The sequence below is a fragment of the Nerophis ophidion genome, linkage group LG17 (genome assembly GCF_033978795.1).
Source record: "Nerophis ophidion isolate RoL-2023_Sa linkage group LG17, RoL_Noph_v1.0, whole genome shotgun sequence".
NCBI classification, from domain to species: domain Eukaryota; kingdom Metazoa; phylum Chordata; class Actinopteri; order Syngnathiformes; family Syngnathidae; genus Nerophis; species Nerophis ophidion.
Window position 1 is genome coordinate 45,197,626 of NC_084627.1, and position 24,717 is coordinate 45,222,342.

The window sequence follows — 24,717 nt, forward strand, 5'->3', positions numbered from 1 at the left end:
GAAAGTATCCAATAACATGTCCGCATTACTCAATTTACTGGGTCATAAACTTAACTCAACACAACTTCAACTTAAAGACTTAGTTCATAAGTCTATTCCAGACAGTTAATAACAAATAAGTGAGTGTTTTTTCAAGCACCCTATGTTTGAGTAATTTCACTTGATAAAGCTTTTTCTAACATTTCACATTACAAAATCATAAAAGTATGGATGCTATTTCAGAATATAAAATACAATCTAAAGGCTAACAAGTTTTGCTTTCCTTGAACAGAACTCCACCGGTGAGCTTAACTCCTCCTATGGGGGTAAGGACCCACTGTGGAGCCCCTCGTCCTTGTGTGGAATGGCTTCGCCCCCTTCATCCAGAGGCATGTCACCCAACTTCGAGCTCTCTCACAGTGCAACTCACCTTCCCAGCCGCTTTCATAGTACTTCAGGTGCGTTCATCTCCAACATCATAACGCTAAAATTATCTTTAGTTTTTTTTGTTTTTTTTACTCACATGCTGTTTTTGTGTTACATTTGACAAGGAGGGAAAGGAACACCTGCGTCGAGTACGCCAGCCACCTCATCACCACCTCCCACACTACCAGATGACTTTCCTATCATCTCCTTACCGGCAAATACCGTCCAATCCAGTCCACCCAGAAAAGTAAGCCATTTAAAATACTAGTGTTTTCAAACTGACTTTTAAAATTGATGCTCCTTTTTCATTTTTACAGGTTAATTTTGATTCTTTTAAAAAATGTGGTAGCTTATACATGGTATGAAAATGTTTCTCCATTTAGTTTTACTAAGAAGTTATAATGTTCAGTGGTTGTTTGGATCCTTGCAATTTGCGTCCTCAGAAAATAAAATCTATTAGTGCACAATAACAAACTGTAGAAGGTTTTTGTTGGTATTTTACAGTGTCCTGCATTTTGATAATAAATACAATTTCAAATATCAATTCAAATTAACTTCAACACCGGAAAAAATTAATCTTAAAGTTCCAATGATTGTCACACACACACTAGGTGTGGCAAAAGTATTCTCTGCATTTGACCTATCACCCTTGATCACCCCCTGGGAGGTGAGGGGAGCAGTGGGCAGCAGCAGTGGCCGCGCCTGGGAATCATTTTGGTGATTTATCCCCAATTCCAGCAAAGCAGGGAGGCAATGGGTCCCATTTTCAATGTATTGCCCCGTCCCCACAAAAAAAGCAGTTTAAGCTTCAAGCCGATGTCCCCAGGTTTTCACTCCTGTTACCTGAACAAATAATGTGTAATGTTCTTCAAGTCAACTGGTCCACAGGAAGTTGTATCATTCACATCCATTGCAGTCCATGGGAAGGCCAGAAGTAAAATCACTCATTTATTTTTTCTGTATAATCATTTATATTTCAACTACGACTGAGGACTTGAAATCGCAGCACATTCCTGCTACCCAAATTCTTTCTTTGTTTTTGGTTTTTTAAATATTACTTGTTGATTTTGTTTGAAAACATGCTATTGGCCTAAATTCCATGTGGCTATATTTGACTAACTTTTGAATTCAGGGCGAAAAATTCACAGTTTTGTCCGGTTGCTCAAATGTGTCATTGTTGGAAAAGGAACTTTGTCAAAATTTAATTATATATTTAAAAAGGAACATTATCACAATTTCAAAAGGGTTAAAAACAATAAAATTCAGTTCCCAGTGGCTTGTTGTATTTTTTGAAGTTTTTTTCAAAATTTTACCGGTCCCGGAATATCCCTAAATAAAGCTTTAAAGTGCCTTATTTTCGCTATCTTCGAAAACACTATCCATTTCCCTGTGACGTCATACAGGGCTGCCAATACAAACAACATGGCGGTTACCATAGCAAGATATAGCGACATTAGCTCGGATTCAGACTCTGATTTCAGCGGCTTAAGCGATTCAACAGATTACGCATGTATTGAAACAGATGGTTGGAGTATGGAGGCAGATAGCGAAAACGAAATTGAAGAAGAAATTGAAGCTATTGACGCTATTTGGCCATAGCGTTGGTGTACCTAATGAAGTGGCCCATAGCATGGCTGCCTTACTAGCATCGCCGGTAAAATGTGCGGACCAAACGATCAGGACTTTCGCATCTTGTGACACTGGAGCAACTAAAATGTGTCGATTGGTAAGTGTTTGTTTCGCATTAAATGTGGGTATCTAGTTTCAAATGTACATACAGCTAGCGTAAATAACATGTTAGCATCGATTAGCTGGCAGTCATGCCGTGACCAAATATGTCTGATTAGCACATAAGTCAACAACATCAACAAAACTCACCTTTGTGATTTCGTTGACTTAATCATTGCAAATGCATCTGCAGTTATCCATACATCTCTGTGCCATGTCTGTCTTAGCATCGCCGGTCAAATGTGAAGACACTTTGGTACATTCAATGGGGGTCTGGCGGCAGATTTCTTGCCAGTGGTGCAACTTGAATCCCTCCCTGTTAGTGTTGTTACACCCTCCGACAACACACCGACGAGGCATGATGTCTCCAAGGTTCCAAAAAATAGTCGAAAAAATGGAAACTAACAGAGCTGAGACCCGGTGTTTGCAATGTGTTGAAAATGAATATGGCGGGTGTGTTGCCTCGGTGACGTCACGTTCTGACGTCATCGCTAAAAGACCGATAAACAGAAAGGCGTTTAATTTGCCAAAATTCTCCCATTTAGAGTTCGGAAATCGGTTAAAAAAATACATGGTCTTTTTTTCTGCAACATCAAGGTATATATTAACTCTTGGTGATAATGTTCCCCTTTAAGTTTCTCTCCAACGCCTGACATGTACTATCTTTATGTAAGTAATCCATAAATATCACAAGTAATTGTATTCAAACTGTGGGGGTTTGCAGGAACGAAGGCACGTCGACAGCAGTAAGCCTGCACTGGTGAGACAGGAACCTGTGAAAGACTCTGAAAAACCTGGAGCCACAAACCGAGGTTAATTATGTTCCATCACATCTACAATGTATATGAAACCATCTAGATTGTTTCTTTGCATTAAAATATGATCTGGAATACAGCTGCCTGTGATCAAACCCTTAGTAGAGGAGTTTGATTAATACATGCATATTTTGATCAAGCAAATGATTTGAGTTGATAAAGTCTTTTCTGTCATCGATTCAGGCCATTTTCATGCTCCCACACTTCAGCCTAAAGTCAGGGATCACACAGACTTAGGGTCCAGTCATACTTTGCTGTGTGTACCACGCTTAGACCTGCTTGTTTTGTCACTTAAACGTTTTGTTACTTAAACACAATTCACCAGCCTATTTTTTCCTTGGAAAGAATACCAAACTTTAAGTTAATAAGTACTATTTAGAAGAAAAAAATAAAATATAGTCTTGGACATAGACAAACTTTATTGATCCACAAGGGAAATTGTTCCACACAGTAGCTCAGTTACAAAGGATGGAAAGGAGAATGCACACAAGGGCACAAAAGAGGGCGAAAACATAGTATATAAAGTAGACTAAAAATGTACCTTAGTGGCAATTTATCCATCCATCCATTTTCTACCGCTTATTCCCTTTTGGGGTCGCGGGGGGCGGTGGCGCCTATCTCAGCTACATTCGGGCGGAAGGCGCGGTACACCCTGGACAAGTCGCCACCTCATCGTAGGGCCAACACAGACAACATTCACACACTAGGGCCAATTTAGTGTTGCCAATCAACCTATCCCCAGGTGCATGTCTTTGGAAGTGGGAGGCAATTTAAAATATAACATATATTTAAAATATAACATATATGTAATGTATATATATATACATATATCGTTTATATTATATTTTTATACAATATATAACAAATCCCAATTACCATGTACAATATTACAGTATATGTAACAGCTGTAGCAAAAAAATAGCGACAGCATAAAACAGAATGGATCCAGCAGAAAATATTCATAATAAACAAAGAGCATTAGCTAACATAGAAGCAGTCACATAATAGACAGATATCATCCACTGCCATATGTCAAGGGACGGTACAGCTGAATGAAGTGCAGAATGAAGGAGTTCTTGAATCGCTCAGTGTGGGAACGAACTTGAAGGAGCCTGTTGGAGTATGTCCCTCAATTGACTGGTGGAATGGGTGGGCAGGATTGTCCATGATGGCAAGCAGTTTATCCAGTGTCCTCCTGTCCCTCACTGACACAACTGCGTACCAATTGTTTGGCCGGCTTTCCGGATCAGTTTGTCAATCCAGTTCCAGTTGCTCCCCCAACAAAGCACTGCAAAGTACAGGGCACTGGCCACAACAGACTGATAAAAGATCTCCAACAGCCTGCTGCAAACATTAAAGGACCTAAGCTTCCTCAGGAAAAAGTCTGCTCATACCCTTTTTGTATACAGCTTTGCTGTCTGCTGTTCATGTGGACTCCCAGGTACCTTTACTGCCACCTCCCGGACTTGGATGTTGATGGGCTCCGGAAGGGTATTTTTGTTCTTGAAATTGATGACCAGCTCCTTGGTCTTGCCCGCATTAAAGAGCAGATGGTTTGCCTAAGACCACTCCACAGTCAGTGATCAGTGTCCTGTACTCCAATTCCTGTCCCTCTCCGACACACCCGACCACAGCTGAGTCATCAGAGTATTTCTGCAAGGGGCAGGACCTGTAACTATACTGGAAGTCTGAGGTGTACAAGGTGAACAGGAAAGGAGACAGGACAGTTCCCTGTGGAATACCTACACCACTGACCACAGTATCTCCGCAGTCGCACAAACTGGGGACTATCAGACAAGAATCAGTGATCCAGGAGACAATGGATGAACTGACACCCATCCTGAGCAACTTGTCACTCATCAGAATTGGCTGGATGGTGTTTAAGGCACTAGAGAAACCAAAGAACATGATCCTCACAGTGCCCCTCCCACCATCCAGGTGAGAGTGAAATGCAGCAGGTATATAACTGCATCATCCACTCCTACATGAGGCGGATATGCAAACTGTTGAGGGTCCAGGGAAGGAGCCACAAGGGGTCTCAGCTGATCCAGCACAAGTCTAACGTACTACAAACATCTACAGGAGTTTTATGAAATAATATAATAATATACAGTATTTACCGTGCAGAGCGGACTTGTATGGTCTATCCTTCAAGCTGCTTCTCTATTAAACACACCATCAGCATCTTCTCCATATTGTCATGGATAAATGTCAGCCACTTGGATGTTATTTTGACATTCTTGGCTGGCGTTACTTAGACTCTTGATGTGTCAGTACGGTGCAGACTAGCAGTGATACGCTAAAATTGCTATGCCGATTTAGTTACATGCTTAAGACACTTAGAGGTCGGTAAGCACAACCTGAATTATTCCATACATTAGGCGCAGGGGTTTATAAGGCACACTGTCGATTTTTGGGAAAATGAAATTATTTTAGGTGCACCTTTTTATAGTCCGAAAAATACAGTAGTCATGCATGGATCTGTCTAAAAGCTTTTTTTAAATTTAGTTGGTGCATTTTCATTCTGTGCTGCCAAATGTGGTAATCAAGTCAAGTTTAAACTTTTTAATTTCTATGGCTGTTCTGATTCATACATGTCATTGTGTTCTCATTCAATCAACTGTTCAGTTTGTCTTATTTTTTTAAATCTATGAGCATGAACTAATGAAGACATTTACAACAAACTGAACAGTCCAGTTGCGATCCATTGAATGCCCGGACAAAATTTAAAAAGAAAAAAGGGGGACCGTAACATTTTATACTTTTTTACTGTTGGAACTTTCTATTTGTGCAATGACATTCAATCATCAAACACAGGTGATGACGAGAATATGTCCATGACATTGACGGAGCTGTCGTTTTTCATGAAGAAACAGGAGTTGGAACTTCAGCTGAGAACAGAAAAAGAAAAAGAAGAGGGTGAGCTGTTGATCTTTTTTTCTATGTTGCAGAACCACATCACATTTGTGACACAGGTGTTTCAATTTTTTGGGGCGGGTGGATTTTGTCCGAAAAAATGATAGAAAAACTCTTAAATGTCTATTTCTCCATACGGTGCAGCAGATGCTTGGCACCCTGGTAGCTGGTTTTATTCCATGTTTTTTCTTTTACATGTGTAGCGGCCATCACAGAAGAGCTGCTGAAGATCACGGAGGACAAGCAGGAGCTGTCAGGCCTGAGGGGTTTTGACTCCCCTTTCTACCGCACCACTGAGACCCTGACGGGCTGCCAGGCACAAGACAAGAACCTCACCAACAGCCAACCTGGAGACACACGCCATGCTGTGTCTTCGCCAGACAAAGTGGAGAACATTGCCAGTAGCGGTGTTCTTGAACAAGGAGGTGGAGCGGGAGAGAGCCTGAGTTCAGCCGTTGGCCTGGAACAATCCTGGCCCTTCTTGTCAGGTTTCACACCCATTGATCACCCTTCTGCCCCGGAGGACGAAGTGGGCAAGTTTGGGATGTTCTCGCCAAGTCCGTGCAGCAAGACATCTGCCCCGGTGCCGTATGAGGTGTTCTTTGACCTCGCTTTGCCCAGAGCCGCCTCGCTTTACGTGGGCCAGAAGACATCAGAGGCGGTCAAAAAGGTGGCACTGGAGCGGCTTTCAAGACAGGAAGAGGGGCTGGAGGATTTGAACGAGGAGGGGGTTGCTATTACTTCACCACTGGAGGTGCTGGATCGCCTTGTTCAGCAGGGAAGCGATACCCATGATAAAGTCCTTAAGAGGTAAGAAGCTTTAGCTTTGTTGTTGTCGTCATTCCGTTTCATGTTAATTATTTAAAGAATGTCAATCTCCCTTTTGCAGCATCTTGCACGGTTTGTGACTGTTTGGCGCATCATGTATTAAATGAGTTTAAATTCCATTCTAGTGATTAAGCCAGACGCAAAGCCAACAACACATTTACCCAAACTGAATGTGTGGAACATATGTTAAAGGCCTACTGAAATTAGATTTTCTTATTTAAACGGGAATAGCAGATCCATTCTATGTGTCATACTTGATCATTTCGCGATATTGCCATATTTTTGCTGAAAGGATTTAGTAGAGAACATCGATGATAAAGTTTGCAACTTTTGGTCGCCAATAAAAAAGTCTTGCCTGTACCGGAAGTAGCAGACGATGTGTGCGTGACGTCACGATTGTGGATCTCCTCACATCTGAACATTGTTTACAATCATAACCACCAGCAGCAAGAGCGATTAGGACCGAGAAAGCGACTATTTCCCCATTAATTTGAGCGAGGATGAAAGATTTGTGGATGAGGAAAGTTAGAGTGAAGCACTAGAAAAAAAAAAAGGCGACTGCAGTGGGAGCGATTCAGATATTAGACACATTTACTAGGATAATTCTGGAAAATCCCTTATCCGCTTATTGTGTTACTAGTGTTTTACTGAGATTATAAAGTCATACCTGAAAGTCGGAGGGGTGTGGTGACCCCCAGTGTCTCTGATGGAAGCCATATAGGAGCCAAGTACGTCGCAGCTGCCTCTTTGACAGCTGCAGGAGGATGCAAGCTCTGCTCATGTCTCCGGTAAGAGCCGACTTATTACCACAATTTTCGACACATGCTGGTAGAGAAACATGTTCGCTTGACCGCTCTGTTCCATTTTAAAGCTTCACAACAAATAAAGAAACACCGGCTGTGTTTTGGTTGCCAAAGGCAGCTGCAATCCACCGCTTTCCACCAACAGCATTCTTCTTTGACGTCTCCATTATTAATTTAACAAATTGCAAAAGATTCAGCAACACAGATGTCGAAAATACTGTGTAATTATGCGATTAAAGCAGACTACTTTTAGCCGTGAGTGGTGCTGGGATAAAATGTCCGCTCCAACAAATAACGTCACAAGCACGCGTCAACATAAGCGTCATCATTCCGCGACGTTTTCAACAGACACTTCGCGGGAAATTTAAAATTGCAATTTACTAAACTAAACCGGTCGTATTGGCATGTGTTGCAATGTTAATATTTCACCATTGATATATAAACTATCAGACTGCGTTGTCTGTAGTAGTGGGTTTCAGTAGGCCTTTAAACTTGCACCCAGAGGCCATGACACAGCAAAATAATCTGTGTGTGATAAAATCAAAATCATTGAACAGGCTCCTTGCAAGCATTAGTGCAGTAATCCCAAGTAGACACAGCTCCATACTTACTACTTTTTGTTCTTGCTTTTGTTAAATGGAAGTTGCACTAGGCATTAAAAAGCAAAGTATTCTGTTATCAACACGGCATCAAAAACGGTGCCAAAATCCTTGCGTTTTAAAAAACACTCTGTATACGTGTCTTTAGACAAAATGAGCTAATATTAGTGTATTTTCTCATTTAATATACATGTTTTGTTGAGTAGGTGTTTTAAAGTAACCAATCAGAAAGTAGGGGGTTGCTGGGCAGCCTTTTCAATGCCTGCCCCTAAGTGTCAAAAGGTTGGAACGTTGCAGTGAGAAAGACGCAGCAAAATTAATAAAATTAGTTTCCGCAAGGTCATGTTGCGCAGAGGTTGCGAATGTGCAGAGTGTGGATTCACGCTGCAGCATTTGGGCACCTATTTGACGCTATCCGACAAATTCTAACTGGGATGTGGCTAGTGGTGAAAATTAATTTGACGCACCCGTTCTACAACATGTCAGTGTGTCTGTTGGAAGTTTTGCCCATTTATCCAGAATAGGTCAGTGGTCACCGTTATCGGAAGAAAGTCCTGGCTCAGATTTTTTGCTAATAAATCCTACAATTGTTTGTAGGGATTTAGGTGGTTTGGACTCTCAGGGTCTTAACTAGGGATGCAACGATTAATCGGTAACCGAATATATTCGGCCGAATATGGCAAAAAAGCCACATTCGGCCTTCGGTGGAATGAGTTAAAAACAAGGCCGAATAGTGGCGTGTGACGCAATTTTTTGACGCGTTGACGCAATCAACCAACGTGCAGTGACGCGGTGACATTGGGATATGTTGTGTACCTGTATAAGTGTATGAGGTTACAAGCACACACTTATTGAGATATAGTGGGTCCTCTGTTTACATTATTAGCCTGTTGTGTAGGCTACCTGTATAAGTGTAAGAGGTTACAAGCACACACTTAATTGAGATTTACTTGAGCCTTCTGTTTACATTATTAGCATATCTACTGTGGCTAAGCAGACTTTTGCCAAAAGGACAATAATTCATTTGTTGTTGGTTTATCCACTTTAATGCACTTAATTTTTTTTGGAATGCATGTTTTGTTTGAGGGCCTAATATAAATGAAAAACTTTGTGCTTTTTTTGAAAAGCAAAGGCTACTGGAATATTAAAAATATGTCAATATTCAATAAAACAATTACTTTATTTGAAAAACATGTCTAAATATTTATTTTAGGCTATTTATGCAATATAAAAAAAATTGTGAAAAACTGCATTCATTATTCGGTATTCGGCTTCGGACACAAACTTTCATTTCGGTGCATCCCTAGTCTTAACTACACTTGGCCGAGCATGCCTTTTATTGACCTTGCTTTATATAAATGGGCAGAGTCGTTTTTAGAACAGGAAGGGACCTTCCCCAAACTGTGTCATGAAGTTGGCAGTATAGAATTATACAAAGTCTAAGCAAATAGGCCAAGTCTACCACTTGGTGTGTCCAGATTTAGCCTGTAAAGGTTAGCCATAAAAATTGATAGGAGTGGGCAAACAAACATAAAAATAATTATTTTCCCAAAATGGTTCACCTACAGAACTGATTTACCACTTTCTTTGTAACTTCCCGCCAATAAAGTCTGTAACGTACTATTGTAACTAAGGCTGCAATGATTTATCAATTATATCAAATAATTTGGTTCGAAAAAAAAAAGCATTGATTAGTAATTTGTAGCTTCGATGATTCTTTTAATGTGCAAAATACGTACTGCTTTAGTGCATCAGGGCAGTGAACCTATTGGTGATACAGCTTGTGCTTCCGGTGATGTGGCACATGTCTGTGTGGCAAGACAGTGGCGTCCCGATAAAGACAGATATCTCAAATAAAAACGACAAGGTGGAAAGAGAGCAAAGAGAGAGAGGCATGTAGAGATGTATGCATCTACAGTTTTTTTAATGCTAATTTGTTTGTCCAAAAATCAAACATCACTGTGTTAAATTGTTGAATAAATTGGCACTCAGTTATTTATATTTTGTCAGCAAGTCTTTTTTTTTTTTTTAAGTGTGGTTCTTTACCTGGTTTACACTATAGTGATTCTCCTGTGGTAATAGTACTATTTCCTTGTTATCTGCATTTAAGGGAATAAAGGTCATTAGAGAAATCCTTGTGTAGTTCAACTATTTTCCCCAAAATACACTTTAAGGCCAGAAAGTTTATTTGAAAACTATTGATTAACCAAATTAATTGTTAGATTACTAAACTAATCGTTAGCTGCAGCCCTAGTTACAATACAAATGTGGGACTTAAATTTTCCTGAAGCTACTTGATTAAGTGTGTTTTTGATGTTGTTCACCATGCGGCCTGCCTGTGTTGTTTCCGGCCTATTTCTGTGTACAAGCACCCCGCTGACCCAGCTTGTTTATCTGCTCTCTCATGGCTTTGCTCCCATCAGCTACATTTTAATCCCAACTCGAACGGCTACAGTATATTTTTAAGCATAAGAACAAAATCCAGATACTGTGTTGTGATGTGATACAGTACATCTGTTCTCTTCTGGCTATTGAATGAATGACCAAAGTAATAAGTATTGTTCAATCCTCTATCAAGTGGATTACATTTACAGTACAGGACATAAGTTTGGACACATCTTCTCCTTATTCAATGTGTTTTCTTTATTTTCATGACTATTTACATTGTAGATTGTCACATCAAAACTATGAATGAACACATGGAGTTATGTACTTAACAAAAAAGGTAAAAAAAATCTGAAAACATGTTTTATCTTCTAGTTACTTCAAAATAGCCACCCTTTGCTCGGATTACTGTTTTGCACACTATTGGCATTTTCTAGATGAGCTTCAAGCACACCTGTGAAGTGAAAACCATTTCAGGTGACTACGTTTTGAAGCTCATCGAGAGAATGCCAAGAGTGTGCAAAGCAGTAATCAGAGCAAAGGGTGGCTATTTTGAAGAAACTAGAATATAAAACATCCATCCATTTTCTACCGCTTATTCCCTTTTGGGGTCACGGGGGGCGCTGGCGCCTATCTCAGCTACAATCGGGCAGAAGGCAGGGTACACCCTGGACAAGTCGCCACCTCATCGCAGGGCCAACACAGATAGACAGACAACATTCACACTCACATTCACACACTAGGGCCAATTTAGTGTTGCCATTCAACCTATCCCCAGGTGCATGTTTGTTTTCAGTTATTACACCTTTTTTGTTAAGTACATAACTCCACATGTTCATAGTTTTGATGCCTTCAGTGACAATCTACAATGTAAATAGTTATGAAAAAAAAAAATGCGTTGAATGAGAAGGTGTGTCCAAACTTTTGGCCTGTACTATAGTAATTCATATGATTTTGGGCGGCATAGCTCGGTTGGTAGAGTGGCCGTGCCAGCAACTTGAGAGTTGCAGGTTCGATTCCCGCTTGTGCCATCCTAGTTACTGCTGTTGTGTCCTTGGGCAAGACACTTTACCCACCTGCTCCCAGTGCCACCCACACTGGTTTAAATGTAACTTAGATATTGGGTGTCACTATGTAAAGCGCTTTGAGTCACTTGAGAAAAGCGCTATATAAATATAATTCACACAATTCACATTTTGGCTTCTATTTTTTTATTTTGCTTCTTTAGCATAGTAAGGAGTTCTGATTTGTGGTGATAAAAGTGAGACTGGATTAATATCAAAATTTAAATTTATATTTTCCTGCTTCACCACCAGGACCAAAAACACCTCTTAGCATCCCATATTCAATTTACTCACTTTTACTGACATTACATTTTTTAAGAACCGACCATGTGTTTCTTCCGTTCTCTCCCTGGACAGATTACCTTTGCCAAGTAAATCAGCTGACTGGACGCACTTTGGAGGTAACTCACTCGCTTTTCCACACTGTTGCTCCCTGATAAAAGGAGCTGGCATGAATGCAGCATTATTTCGCATGACCTGGGATGTGTCACGAGCTCTGCATCGTCATCAACAAGTGGAAAAAATTGGGAGAATTTGTTCAATGTTCCCACTGTAACTGAGATAAACTACGTCTTGAATTAAAAATTTAAAGCCTTAGTTGCATATTTCTGTTTGCACATAGATTCATTCAGACAGATTTGATTTGGACTGATGAGAATCAGTTTTCTATTTATTTGCAAACAAGAGACTGTTTCTTTTCCCCGTGATCTTATCTCCCACTTCCTAACACCACATGAATCACCATTTTCTAGTAATTAGTTAGTTACACCAATGTTTCCCACATCAATGCCATGTTTTTTGTGCTAGTAGAGATGAGTATCTCTCACATTTGAGTTGAAACAGTACGGATTCATGGTACCTCCATCCATCCATTTTCTACCGCTTATTCCCTTTCGGAGTCGCGGGGGGCGCTGGCGCCTATCTCAGCTACAATCGGGCGGAAGGCAGGGTACACCCTGGACAAGTCGCCACCTCAACGCTACCAATTTTTTGTACTTTTGTGTGGGTTCATCCATCCATCCATTGTCTCCCGCTTGTCCCTCTGGAGCCTATTGCTTTTGCATCCAGGTGGAAGGCAGGGGTTACACCCTGGACAAGTTGCCACCTCATTGCAGGGTTTCATGTGTTTTTTTTAATTTAAATGTGTTTAATAATAGAATATATTCGAACATTGAGCTGATAATGATAAATGTGCTGTCCAGTTGTTATATCTTTAAAATTAACTGCATTTTTAAGTGTCATTTGCAACTTACAAGTATTATATAGTAGACTTTGCACGCAGTTGTAATTACATTAAGGTGTCAGTCGTGGTCTTGGTTGACAAGACTCTGCAGCATCGTGTGGACATCTGGGGCGGTACCTCTGGATTGGCAGACCGGGGTGGTGGTTCCTCTCTTTAAGAAGGGGGACCGGAGGGTGTGTTCCAACTATCGCGGGATCACACTCCTCAGCCTTCCCGGTAAGGTTTATTCAGGTGTACTGGAGAGGAGGCTACGCCGGATAGTCGAACCTCGGATTCAGGAGGAACAGTGTGGTTTTCGTCCTGGTCGTGGAACTGTGGACCAGCTCTATACTCTCGGCAGGGTTCTTGAGGGTGCATGGGAGTTTGCCCGACCAGTCTACATGTGCTTTGTGGACTTGGAGAAGGCATTCGACCGTGTCCCTCGGGAAGTCCTGTGGGGAGTGCTCAGAGAGTATGGGGTATCGGACTGTCTTATGGTGGTCTGCTCCCTGTACGATCAGTGCCAGAGCTTGGTCCGCATTGCCGGCAGTAAGTCGAACACATTTCCAGTGAGGGTTGGACTCCGCCAAGGCTGTCCTTTTGTCACCAATTCTGTTCATAACTTTTATGGACAGAATTTCTAGGCGCAGTCAAGGCGTTGAGGGGTTCCGGTTTGGTGGCCGCAGGATTGGGTCTCTGCTTTTTGCAGATGATGTGGTCCTGATGGCTTCATCTGACCGGGATCTTCAGCTCTCACTGGATCGGTTTGCAGTCGAGTGTGAAGCGACCGGAATGAGAATCAGCACCTCCGAGTCCATGGTTCTCGCCCGGAAAAGGGTGGAATGCCATCTCCGGGTTGGGGAGGAGACCCTGCCCCAAGTGGAGGAGTTCAAGTACCTAGGAGTCTTGTTCACGAGTGAGGGAAGAGTGGATCGTGAGATTGACCGGCGGATCGGTGCGGCGTCTTCAGTAATGCGGACGTTGTACCGACCCGTTGTGGTGAAGAAGGAGCTGAGCCGGAAGGCAAAGCTCTCAATTTACCGGTCGATCTACGTTCCCATCCTCACCTATGGTCATGAGCTTTGGGTCATGACCGAAAAGATAAGATCACGGGTACAAGCGGCCGAAATGAGTTTCCTCCGCCGTGTGGCGGGGCTCCCCCTTAGAGATAGGGTGAGAAGCTCTGCCATCCGGGAGGAACTCAAAGTAAAGCCGCTGCTCCTCCACATCGAGAGGAGCCAGATGAGGTGGTTCGGGCATCTGGTCCGGATGCCACCCGAACGCCTGTTTAGGCGCCCTAAACGCCTGTTTAGGGCACGTCCAACCGGCAGGAGGCCACGGTGAAGACCCAGGACACGTTGGGAAAACTATGTCTCCCGGCTGGCCTGGGAACGCCTCGGGATCCCCCGGGAAGAGCTAGACGAAGTGGCTGGGGAGAGGGAAGTCTGGGTTTCTCTGCTTAGGCTGTTGCCCCCGCGACCCGACCTCGGATAAGCGGAAGAAGATGGATGGATGGATGTCAGTTGTGTATACTGTACACCAGGCCTGGGCAAACTTTATGACTCGGGGGCCCACATTTAAAAAAAAAAAAAAAAAAATGTGTCTGGGGGCCAGTGTATCTATTTTTAGGAACTTTAATACAAAACCTCCCAATAATGTCTGATTGAATGCTAAAAACGTTATGACAAACCCCCTTAAAAAACATAATGGAATTTTAACTTTTTCTATGAACGATAAATCACTGAATATTGACAAAATATGAATGTCACACCCCTTTTCGATTGACATTTTTTTCAATCGAGTGAAATGCGACAAAAAAATGCAACAAACAATTAAATATATGAGTGCAAAAGGTACCAAATAAACCCACCTACAATCTGATACATCTGATATATCTCTAAGCTTTAGAACTTTGTTGTGAAAATCTGCTTCCGCGTCAGTGAAAACGCTACCCACCCACACTGCTTGGTGCCTCGTCTGAGCTCTCCCGTCCAAAGGCAAAACCCAGTAACTCAATTTTGGTCAAAACTCAGCTGATAATAATTTTGGAGTTCCTAGGTGATATGCTTTACATTAGTGTATGAGATATTGTAATTTGTTCCGTAAGTAAGCGGTTACGCGCATGGCAGGACCTAGCAACTACCACATAACCGCGTAGATACAACAGAAAAACCTAGTATCTCAGGGGAGCAATCGGAGCTTCTTCGTCAGTCGCCTTATTGTCTTTAATGAGACATTTGCACGGATGGGGGCCGACGGTCAAGCTGATTATGTGATATTATGGCACGAGGGGATATTTGGAAGATTGGCCCAGAACGTTGCAAGCACATTCATTAAATGTATTGTTCTTGATTCTTCCCCTTGCATACTCTTGGGTAGATAACTGTGGAAGTCAAAATAAAAACTGGACGCTGTACATGGCTTTTGGCCAATGTGCAAACGCAGAATGTGGCCCACCCGAGATCGTGATAAAATATCTGGAGAAAGGGAACACACGTTCATGAGAGCAGATTCAATCAATGGCAAGAAAATGAAAGCTCAAGAAAACATCTATACGTTTGATGACTTTGTAAATCTTTGTAAGACAGCATCAAGATAGATTGGTTTTCCTTTGTTTTCTCAAAATCAGCTAGAAGTGAGTTACTAGATTTTGCCTTTGGACGGGAGAGCTATACTCAGCTTTTCTGCATCGATTAAAATTTTTGGAATGATGTGCAACCTTTTTAACCTCACTTTGTCCTTTTAGTCTTGTTAAACTTACATTATGATATGTTCCTGACAACCTTTTTTTTTGTTCTGGGGATCTCCTCAGGTTCGGCTCCGAATGACGAGCTCCAAACATTACGCAGCCAGCTGCTCCTGTTGCACAACCAGTTGCTGTACGAGCGCTACAAAAGGGAGCAGCACGCCGTCCGCAACCGACGCCTCCTGCGACGCATCATCAACGCCACGGCACTCGAAGAGCAGAACAATGCAATGGCAGGTTTTCTTTTGGACATATTTGAATTGCTCAACAAAATCTTTGTTGATATTGACCCAAATGTTCATTCATCAACGTCTTCATTATCATTTGTGTACCAATCTGTGCAGAAGGACCAGCTGAACCTGCAGAGTGTGGACATTACGTCTCTGAGGGAGAGTCTCCAGGTGGAACAGCAGCGGTACAGGCAGCTGTGGGACGACCGGGAGACGGTGGTGACCCGCCTACACACTCAAATCCGACAGTTACAGCAGGGGCGAGACGACTACTACACCAAAAACCAAGAGCTCCAGGTACCTGATGCCAACTAATCTAAGAGCTTTTGGATTTTCTAAGCGTCCTTCATCTTGTGCCCACAGAGCAAGTTACACGAGTGTCAGAAAAGGATGGATGATTTGGAGGCGGAGCTTCAAGGGGCAAATAACCGAGTCTGTCACACAGGACACCTGCTCAAACAGATGACCATCAAGGTAAATGGGATTAGATAGTGTTTTGTTGTAAGTTTGGGTTAGAAAACCCACAGCTCAGTTTCTATTGCTTATCTGAACAATTTTTAAGGAAGACATCCCAGGAAATAACCAAACAGTGTTGCCAACTTGGTGACTTTCTTGCTAAGGCTGAATCCGAATTCTCCCTCTTCCCCATTCTTAACCGTGCCCCTTGGCTTTTGCATCTAGTTTAAGCCTGGGCAATCATTTTGACTCGGGGGGGCAAATTTAGAGAAAAAAGTGTGTCTGGGGGCCGGTATATCTATCTCCAGTTGTAGATAGATATCTGAAAACAAAAAAAGCAACGGTCAGGGTTTAAAATATTATTTTGTTATTTATTAAATACAAAAGGGCTTCACGGTGGCAGAGGGGTTAGTGCTTCTGCCTCACAATACGAAGGTCCTGCAGTCCTGGGTTCAATCCCAGGCTCGGGATCTTTCTGTGTGGAGTTTGCATGTTCTCCCCGTGACTGCGTGGGTTTCCTCCAGGTACTCCGGCTTCCTCCCACCTCTAAAGACATGCACCTGGGGATAGGTTGATTGACAACACTAAATTGGCCCTAGTTTATGAATGTGAGTGTGAATGTTGTCTATCTGTGTTGGCCCTGCGATGAGGTGGCGACTTGTCCAGGGTGTACTCCGCCTTCCGCCCGATTGTAGCTGAGATAGGCGCCAGCGCCCCCCGCGACCCCAAAAGGGAATAAGCGGTAGAAAATGGATGGATGGATGGATGTGTATGTGTATATGTATGTGTATATGTATGTGTATATATATATATATATATATATATATATATATATATATATATATATATATATATATATATATATATATATATATATATATATATATATCTCTCTCTCTCTTGATTGGATTATCCAGAGAATAGTGCTCGATACCGTGGTAGAGCGCAATATGTAGGTGTGGGAAAAATCACAAGACTACTTCATCTCTACAGAACTGTTTCATGAGGGGTTCCCTCAATCATCAGGAAACAGTTCTGTAGAGATGAAGTAGTCTTGTGATTTTTCCCACACCTATATATAGTATATATATATATATATATATATGTGTATGTGTATGTATGTATATATATATATATGTGTGTATATATATATATATATATATATATGAATTACATAAGTTTATTTCGGTCATATAATCAATCAACCATTTTGTGTGATCATTTTTACAGTACAGGTTATATGTAATCAATCATACACATTTACACACAAAAGAATGACCGAAAAAGCAATAGGCTGAAGCCAAAGCTTATATTTGCCTATCCTATACCTTCACTGAAATTAAATTGCCTGGAAAATCATTGTTAAAAAAAAAAAAAAAAATCAATGCGATGAGAGTAATTGTTACTATATTTTATAATTTTCAATTATTTCACCTTTCAAGGTTTTCTTAAACCTTACCAAAGAAGTGCATGTCTTCAGCTCATCACTGAGCTTGTTCCACCATTTAACTCCTAAAACTGAAATACATTTGTATTTTATATTCTCGCTTTACCTATTTCAAAAATCAATACCCCCTGTAAATTATAGTTTTCTCCTCTTAAATAAAATAGCCTAAGAATACAAGCTGGAAGGCTGTTGTTCTTTACTTGAAACATAATTTCCATTGTTTTTAAAAACCCAATGTCTGAAAATTTTAATACATTTGAACTTATAAATAATGGATTGGTATGTTCGTAGGAGCACACTTTGTGTATTATTCTAATGACCATTTTTTGAAGTGTTATCATTGGCTCTGTTTGTTTTATTTTTCCATATTTAACGTATTGTGTTGAAATTTGGGGAAATGTTTATAAAAGAATAATACGACATATGTTTCACATACATACATATACAGTATATGTTGCTGTACAGAATGTGTGCTTGGGTCTTATTTGTAGGAACACTAATACAAAACCTCACAATAATGTCTGATTGAAAGCTAAAAACGTTTTGACGGACCGCCTTAAAAAACAGAATGGAATTTTGAATTTGGCGCTACTTCACATCTAATGAAATCCTGCACAGCCATCCTGATTGGTTCATAATTTGTTGCTATCTTGAAGGAGTTTACATTGCCCCGATTCTTGTGTCGATCTCATCGAGCTACAAAGATCTGGCGAGAGTCAGGTTATGCTCGAGAAATTAAAAGTATTTATCGCCTTCCTGTCGGTAATTTTTTCTTAATAATGATCTGGCTGCAGCCAGCGTCATCTCACAAGAGCCTCGGGTGCCGTGAATGTCAATCAAGTGACGATACCGAAGTCTTGGTGAAGATCGATGATCGCTCATTTTTAGGTGTATTTTTTTAATGCATTGCTAGCGATGGACTGATTGACTAGCTTGTGATTGACGTCATGGGCACCCCTGCTCTACACCATCAACTCTGAGCTCATTATTTGAGATATTCAGGACTAACAAATAGACTGCACGGCTTCATGAGACTGGGGGAGGTCAGAAAGATACATTTACAGTTCTGTTGTGAGTAGTTTTCAGACATATTCACGAGGGTTTTCTTTAGCGTCTAACAGGGATAATAAGTATTTCCGTTCCTCTGGTGCAGGGGGAGTTTTACCTTTCAAATACAAAGTAATGGATTGCATAGGGATGCAGCCCTTCAGGCACTTCAATTGACTTGTAATATATTGCATCCCATAGCATGTATAGCCCAGTTGCACCAAGCAAAATAAGAAAAAAGAAGGCAGTCTCGTAATAAGCATCCTCATATTTACGACACATGCCCAAATTTACAGCCTCATGACAACAACCTGCCATTTTTGTTTATCTTGCGTATCCTTCAGCTGAGCAACAGTGAATGCACCCAGCAGCAGATGAGCTTCCTCAACAAGCAGCTACTGCTCCTCGGGGAGGCACATAAGCTGTCCATGCAGGAGCTGCAGCACGTAGGCGTAGATAACACCAAGGTGCGGTGGCAGCATGACTTTAAAGTAGATGAATTGCGCTAGGAAACAATTCTGTGATGTCCTCTTCCACCTCCTGCAGAAGCCCACCACCCAAGAGACCCAAATGCTGCAAGCCTCTTACAGGAAAGAAATGGAGTCTCTGAGACAGAGCCTGCTGGTTCAGGGCCAGAAACTTGAGGCGGCACATCAGAGGGCCGCTGAACTGGAGACACTCCTCTCCAAGAAGGAGCACCTGATCGCGGAACAGAAGAAGTTTCTCGAGGATGTAAAATGCCAAGCAAAGTAAGTGTCCGGGAATCGAAAGTACTGGAATTCCAGCACATAGTGAACTTGCAAACCGCTAAAAATGATGCACAAAGCAAACTACAATCTGCAACCCAGGAATATACAACAATTATTCTCAACAAAAGAGGAGATATGTATCTTAGAGAAAAATGTAATTTAACACATTTGTACACACGTCCTGCACTAAAAACCTTTAGCATATCAATATGTGGAATTCCATCCATCCATCTTCCGCTTATCCGAGGTCGGGTCGCTGGGGCAGCAGCCTAAGTAGGGAAGCCCAGACTTCCCTCTCCCCGGCCATTTCGTCCAGCTCCTACGGGGGCATCCCGAGGCCTTCCCAGGCCAGCCGGGAGACATAGTCTTCCCAACGTGTCCTAGGTCTTCCCCGTGGCCTCCTGCCGGTTGGACGTGTCCGAAACACCTCCGTAGGGAGGCGTTCGGGTGGCATCCTGACCAGAGGCCCGAACCACCTCATCTGGCTCCTATTAAATGGATTAGGTAAAGAAATCAAACTATGTACTAATATGGGGCGGTATTCTCGGTTGGTAGAGTAGCCGTGCCAGCAACTTGAGGGTTTCTGGTTCGATCCCCGCTTCGGCCATCCTAGTCACTGCCGTCGTGTCCTTGAGCAAGACACTTTACCCACCTGCTCCCAGTGCCACCCACACTGCTTTAAATGTAACTTAGATATTGAGGTTCACTATGTTAAGCGCGTTGAGGTCACTAGAGAAAAAGCGCTATATAAATTTAATTCACTTCCTAAATTAATCCACTTCAAGAAACTGTTCAAACTTAGTGTTTATGAAGTACAAAGAAGAATCACGATAAACATTTTGAATGCATTTCATCCATCCATTCATTTTCTAGATAATCTTTTTTATCTCACCATATGAAATATAACTTACTAATAATATTTGTTCATATTTAATGTTATTACATATGGAGTATATTGTGAATAAATTAAAAACCGGAAGTGAACAAAAGTTTTAGCAACTGCTATGTAAAGGGGTAGGATGATATAAGGTCTGCTTCTTCCTACTCCTTTTCGAACATGTTGAATAGAGAAACTGGAAATTGTGATGTATCATGTTGTATGCATGCATGTGTGATGCATCATGTTTTATGCAGGCATGTGTGATGCATCATGTTTCAGGCATTTTTGTGTGATGCATCATGTTGAATGCGCACGTGTGATGCATCATGTTTCAGGCATTTTTGTGTGATGCATCATGTTGAATGCGCACGTGTGATGCATCATGTTTCAGGCATTTTTGTGTGGTGCATCATGTTGTATGCAGGCACGTGTGTGGTGCATCATGTTGTATGCAGGCATGTGTGATGCATCATGTTTCAGGCATTTTTGTGTGATGCATCATGTTGAATGCGCACGTGTGATGCATCATGTTTCAGGCATTTTTGTGTGGTGCATCATGTTGTATGCAGGCATGTGTGTGGTGCATCATGTTGTATGCGGTGCATCATGTTGTATGCTGGCAGGCATGTGTGCGGTGCGTCATGTCGTATGCTGGCAGGCATGTGTGCGGTGCGTCATGTCGTATGCTGTCATGTGCATCATGTTGTATGCGCGCATGGTCGATGCATCGTGTTGCATGCGCGCATGGTCGGTGCATCGTGTTGCATGCGCGCATGGGCGGTGCATCGTGTTGTATGCATGCATGTTCCAAATAAATACAAAATCAACACTATTTTAAAGGCTTTATGGATGTCCTCCACATGTCTCTGCTTAATTTAATCCTCTTTAATGTTTTTGTGTACATCTTTTAGTCCTATTAAACAATTCATATATTTCTTCTTATACGCTCTTTTTTTTCTCCCTTCTCGTCCACATTCCGGTTTCCCCTCCAGGGTAGAACTTCAGGCCTCGGACAGCAGGTATCAGGCTCAGAGGAGAATAACTCAACTCCTCCAGACTGAGCTCCTGCAGCTCTACAGCAAAGTAGAGACGGAGGCTCCAGCTAACAAGGCTTCTGGCTTACCACCAGGGGGCAGAGCTGAGCCCCACACAGCTACTGACTCCAGGTTTGTGGTCACCTGAATTATCAATCGATATTTATGTAATGTTTATCGTTGCAAATTCGTCACTGTTTCTCAGAAATCTACATCTCAACAAGTAAAGTAAGTATCGTACAAGTATCATTATCACTGCAGCACGAGGAATAGCTAAACATTCTTCACTACACACTGTAGGAAAATACAATTGCTCACTGGCGTCACAATGTAAACAAACCCCAGGGGTGGATCTACACCTGACATCCACTGTAATGATACCAAGTACTCATACTATTATGATTACAGTGATGTTTTTTTTTTAGCATCACAACAAAATAGTTTTTATTTTTTTTAACTTATATTATGTTTATAAACTCAGGAAATACGTCCCTGGACACATAAGGACTTATGTTATGACCAATGAATGATCCTGTAACTACTCTGTATCAGATCGATACCTACATGTGTTGTATCATCCAAAACTGACGTAAAGTATCAAAGAAGAGAAGAACAAGTGATTATTACATTTTAACAGAAGTGTAGATAGAACATTTTGAAAGAGAAAATAAGCAGATATTAACAGTAAATGAACAAGTAGATTAATAATCAATTTTTACAGCTTGTCCTTCATTATGTGTACAAAATAATAGGTGTATAAATGACACAATATGTTACTGCATATGTCAGCAGACTAGTTAGGAGTCTTTCTTTGTTTACTTACTACTAAAAGAAAAGTTGTCTAGTATATTCACTATCTTATTTAAGGACTAAATTGCAATAATAAACATATGTTGAATGGACGCTGAGATTTTTTGTTAAAATAAAGACAATGCCATTTTTTGTGGTCACCTTTATTTAGAAAAGTAGCTACATTTATTTTGGTACAGGTACAAAAATATTGGTGTTAGAACAACCCTTTAGTATACTTGCCAACCCTCCCGATTTTCCCGGGAGACTCCCGAATTTCATTGCCTATCCTGAAAATCTGCCTTTAGTGCCCTCTGCAACCTGTCGTCACGTCTGCTTTTCCTCCGTACAAACAGCGTGCGGACTCATTCACGTAATATATGCGGCTTTTACACACACACGACTGAATGCAACGCATACTTGGTCAACAGCCATCCAGGTCACACTGAGGGTGGCCGTATAAACAACTTTAACACTGTTACAAACGTGAACCCACACCAAACAAGAATGACAAACACATTTTGGGAGAACATCCATACCATAACACAACAGAACAAATACCCAGAACCCCTTGCAGCACTAAATCTTCCGGGGCGCTACAATATACACCCCCTCGCTACCACCAAACCCCGCCCACCTCAACCCCTCCCCAATCTCCCCAATTCAGAGGTCTCAAGGTTGGCAAGTATGCCCTTAAGTGGATAGTGAACCCCCCCAATTTGTTACGTTTCATTCACCAGGTAAACCGCAACAAATGGGGTTCCGACTGTACTTTGAGAGACTTCTTTCCAAATTCAGAATCAGATTTATTTGCCAAGTACAAACCCTGTTTCCATATGAGTTGGGAAATTGTGTTAGATGTAAATATAAACGGAACACAATGATTTGCAAACAATTTTCAACCCATATTCAGTTGAATATGTTACAAAGACAACATATTTGATGTTCAAACTGATAAAAAAAAATTTTTTTGCAAATAATCATTAACTTTAGAATTTGATGCCAGCATCACGTGACAAAGAAGTTGGGAAAGGTGGAAATAAATACTGATAAAGTTGAGAAATTCTCATCAAACACTTATTTGGAACATCCCACAGGTGTACAGGCTAATTGGGAACAGGTGGGTGCCATGATTGGGTATAAAAGCAGCTTTCATGAAATGCTAAGTAATTCACAAACAAGGATGGGGTGAGCTGTCGTATTTTACGCTTCATAATGCGCCACACATTTTCGATGGGAGACAGGTCTGGACTGCAGGCGGGCCAGGAAAGTACTCTCATTCTTTTACTACGAAGCCACGCTGTTGTAACACATGGCTTGGCGTTGTCTTGCTGAAATAAGCGGGGGCGTCCATGATAACGTTGCTTGGTTGACAACATATGTTGCTCCAAAACCTGTATGGACCATTCAGCATTAATGGTGCCTTCACAGATGTGTAAGTTACCCATGCCTTGGCCACTAATGCACCCCCATACCATCCCAGATGCTGGCTTTTGAACTTTGCGCATATAACAATCCGAATGGTTATTTTCCTCTTTGTTCTGGAGGACACCACTTCCATAGTTTCCAAATATAATTTGAAATGTGGACTTGTCAGACCACGGAACACCTTTCCACTTTGCATCAGTCCATCTTAGATGAGCTTGGGCCCAACGAAGCCAGCGGCGGTCCTTGGTGTTGTTGATAAATGGGTTTGGCTTTGCATAGTAGAGTTTTAACTTGCACTTACAGATGTAGCGACCAACTGTAGTTACTGACAGTGGTTTTATGAAGTGTTCGTGATCCCATGTGGTGATATCCTTTACACATGGATGTCGGGTTTTTTAAGCAGTACTGCCTGAGAGATCGAAGGTCCGTAATATCATCGCTCACGCGCAGTAATTTCTCCAGATTCTCTGAACCTTTTGATGATTTTACGGACCGTAGATGGTAAAATCCCTAAATTCCTTGCAGTAACTCGTTGAGAAATGTTGTTCTAAAACTGTTCGACAATTTGCTTACAAAGTGGTGACCCTGGCCCCATCCTTGTTTGTGAATTAATTAGCATTTCATGGAAGCTGCTTTTATACCCAATCATGGCACCCACCTGTTCCCAATTAGCCTGCACACCTGTGGGATGTTCCAAATAAGTGTTTGATGAGCATTCCTCAACTTTATCAGTATTTATTGCCACCTTTCCCAACTTCTTTGTCACGTGTTGCTGGCATCAAATTCTAAAGTTAATGATTATCAGTTTGAACATCAAATATGTTGTCTTTGTAGCATATTCAACTGAATATGGGTTGAAAATGATTCGCAAATCATTATATTTCGTTTATATTTAAATCTAACACAATTTCCCAACTCATATGGAAACGGGGTTTGTATGTTAAACGCACAAAGAATGTGTGTGTTTTTAGGAGCCTTTGTCTACTTGCTACTAAAAGACAAGTTGACATGTATGTTCACTATTTTATTTAAGGACTAAATTGCAATAATCAATCAAAGTTTACTTATATAGCCCTAAATCTGAGTGTCTCAAAAGGCTGTTCAAGCCATGACGACATCCTTGGCTCAGATCCCACATAATAATAA

At 41.5% G+C, this 24,717-nt stretch overlaps 1 protein-coding gene across 1 annotated transcript in view; it reads left to right on the forward strand.

Annotated features, from left to right (window-relative positions):
- The window catches only part of tsc1b (TSC complex subunit 1b), a 51,671-nt gene that overhangs the window by 22,803 nt on the left and 4,151 nt on the right, over nt 1–24,717 (forward strand). Inside the window, exons 10-21 of the mRNA XM_061877046.1 lie at nt 272–437; nt 531–652; nt 2,858–2,945; nt 5,766–5,867; nt 6,068–6,674; nt 11,901–11,944; nt 15,578–15,744; nt 15,856–16,038; nt 16,105–16,215; nt 19,036–19,158; nt 19,238–19,440; nt 21,313–21,486. Of these exons, the coding sequence (XP_061733030.1) occupies nt 272–437; nt 531–652; nt 2,858–2,945; nt 5,766–5,867; nt 6,068–6,674; nt 11,901–11,944; nt 15,578–15,744; nt 15,856–16,038; nt 16,105–16,215; nt 19,036–19,158; nt 19,238–19,440; nt 21,313–21,486 (2,090 nt within the window). The remainder of the gene's footprint in view (nt 1–271; nt 438–530; nt 653–2,857; nt 2,946–5,765; nt 5,868–6,067; nt 6,675–11,900; nt 11,945–15,577; nt 15,745–15,855; nt 16,039–16,104; nt 16,216–19,035; nt 19,159–19,237; nt 19,441–21,312; nt 21,487–24,717) is intronic.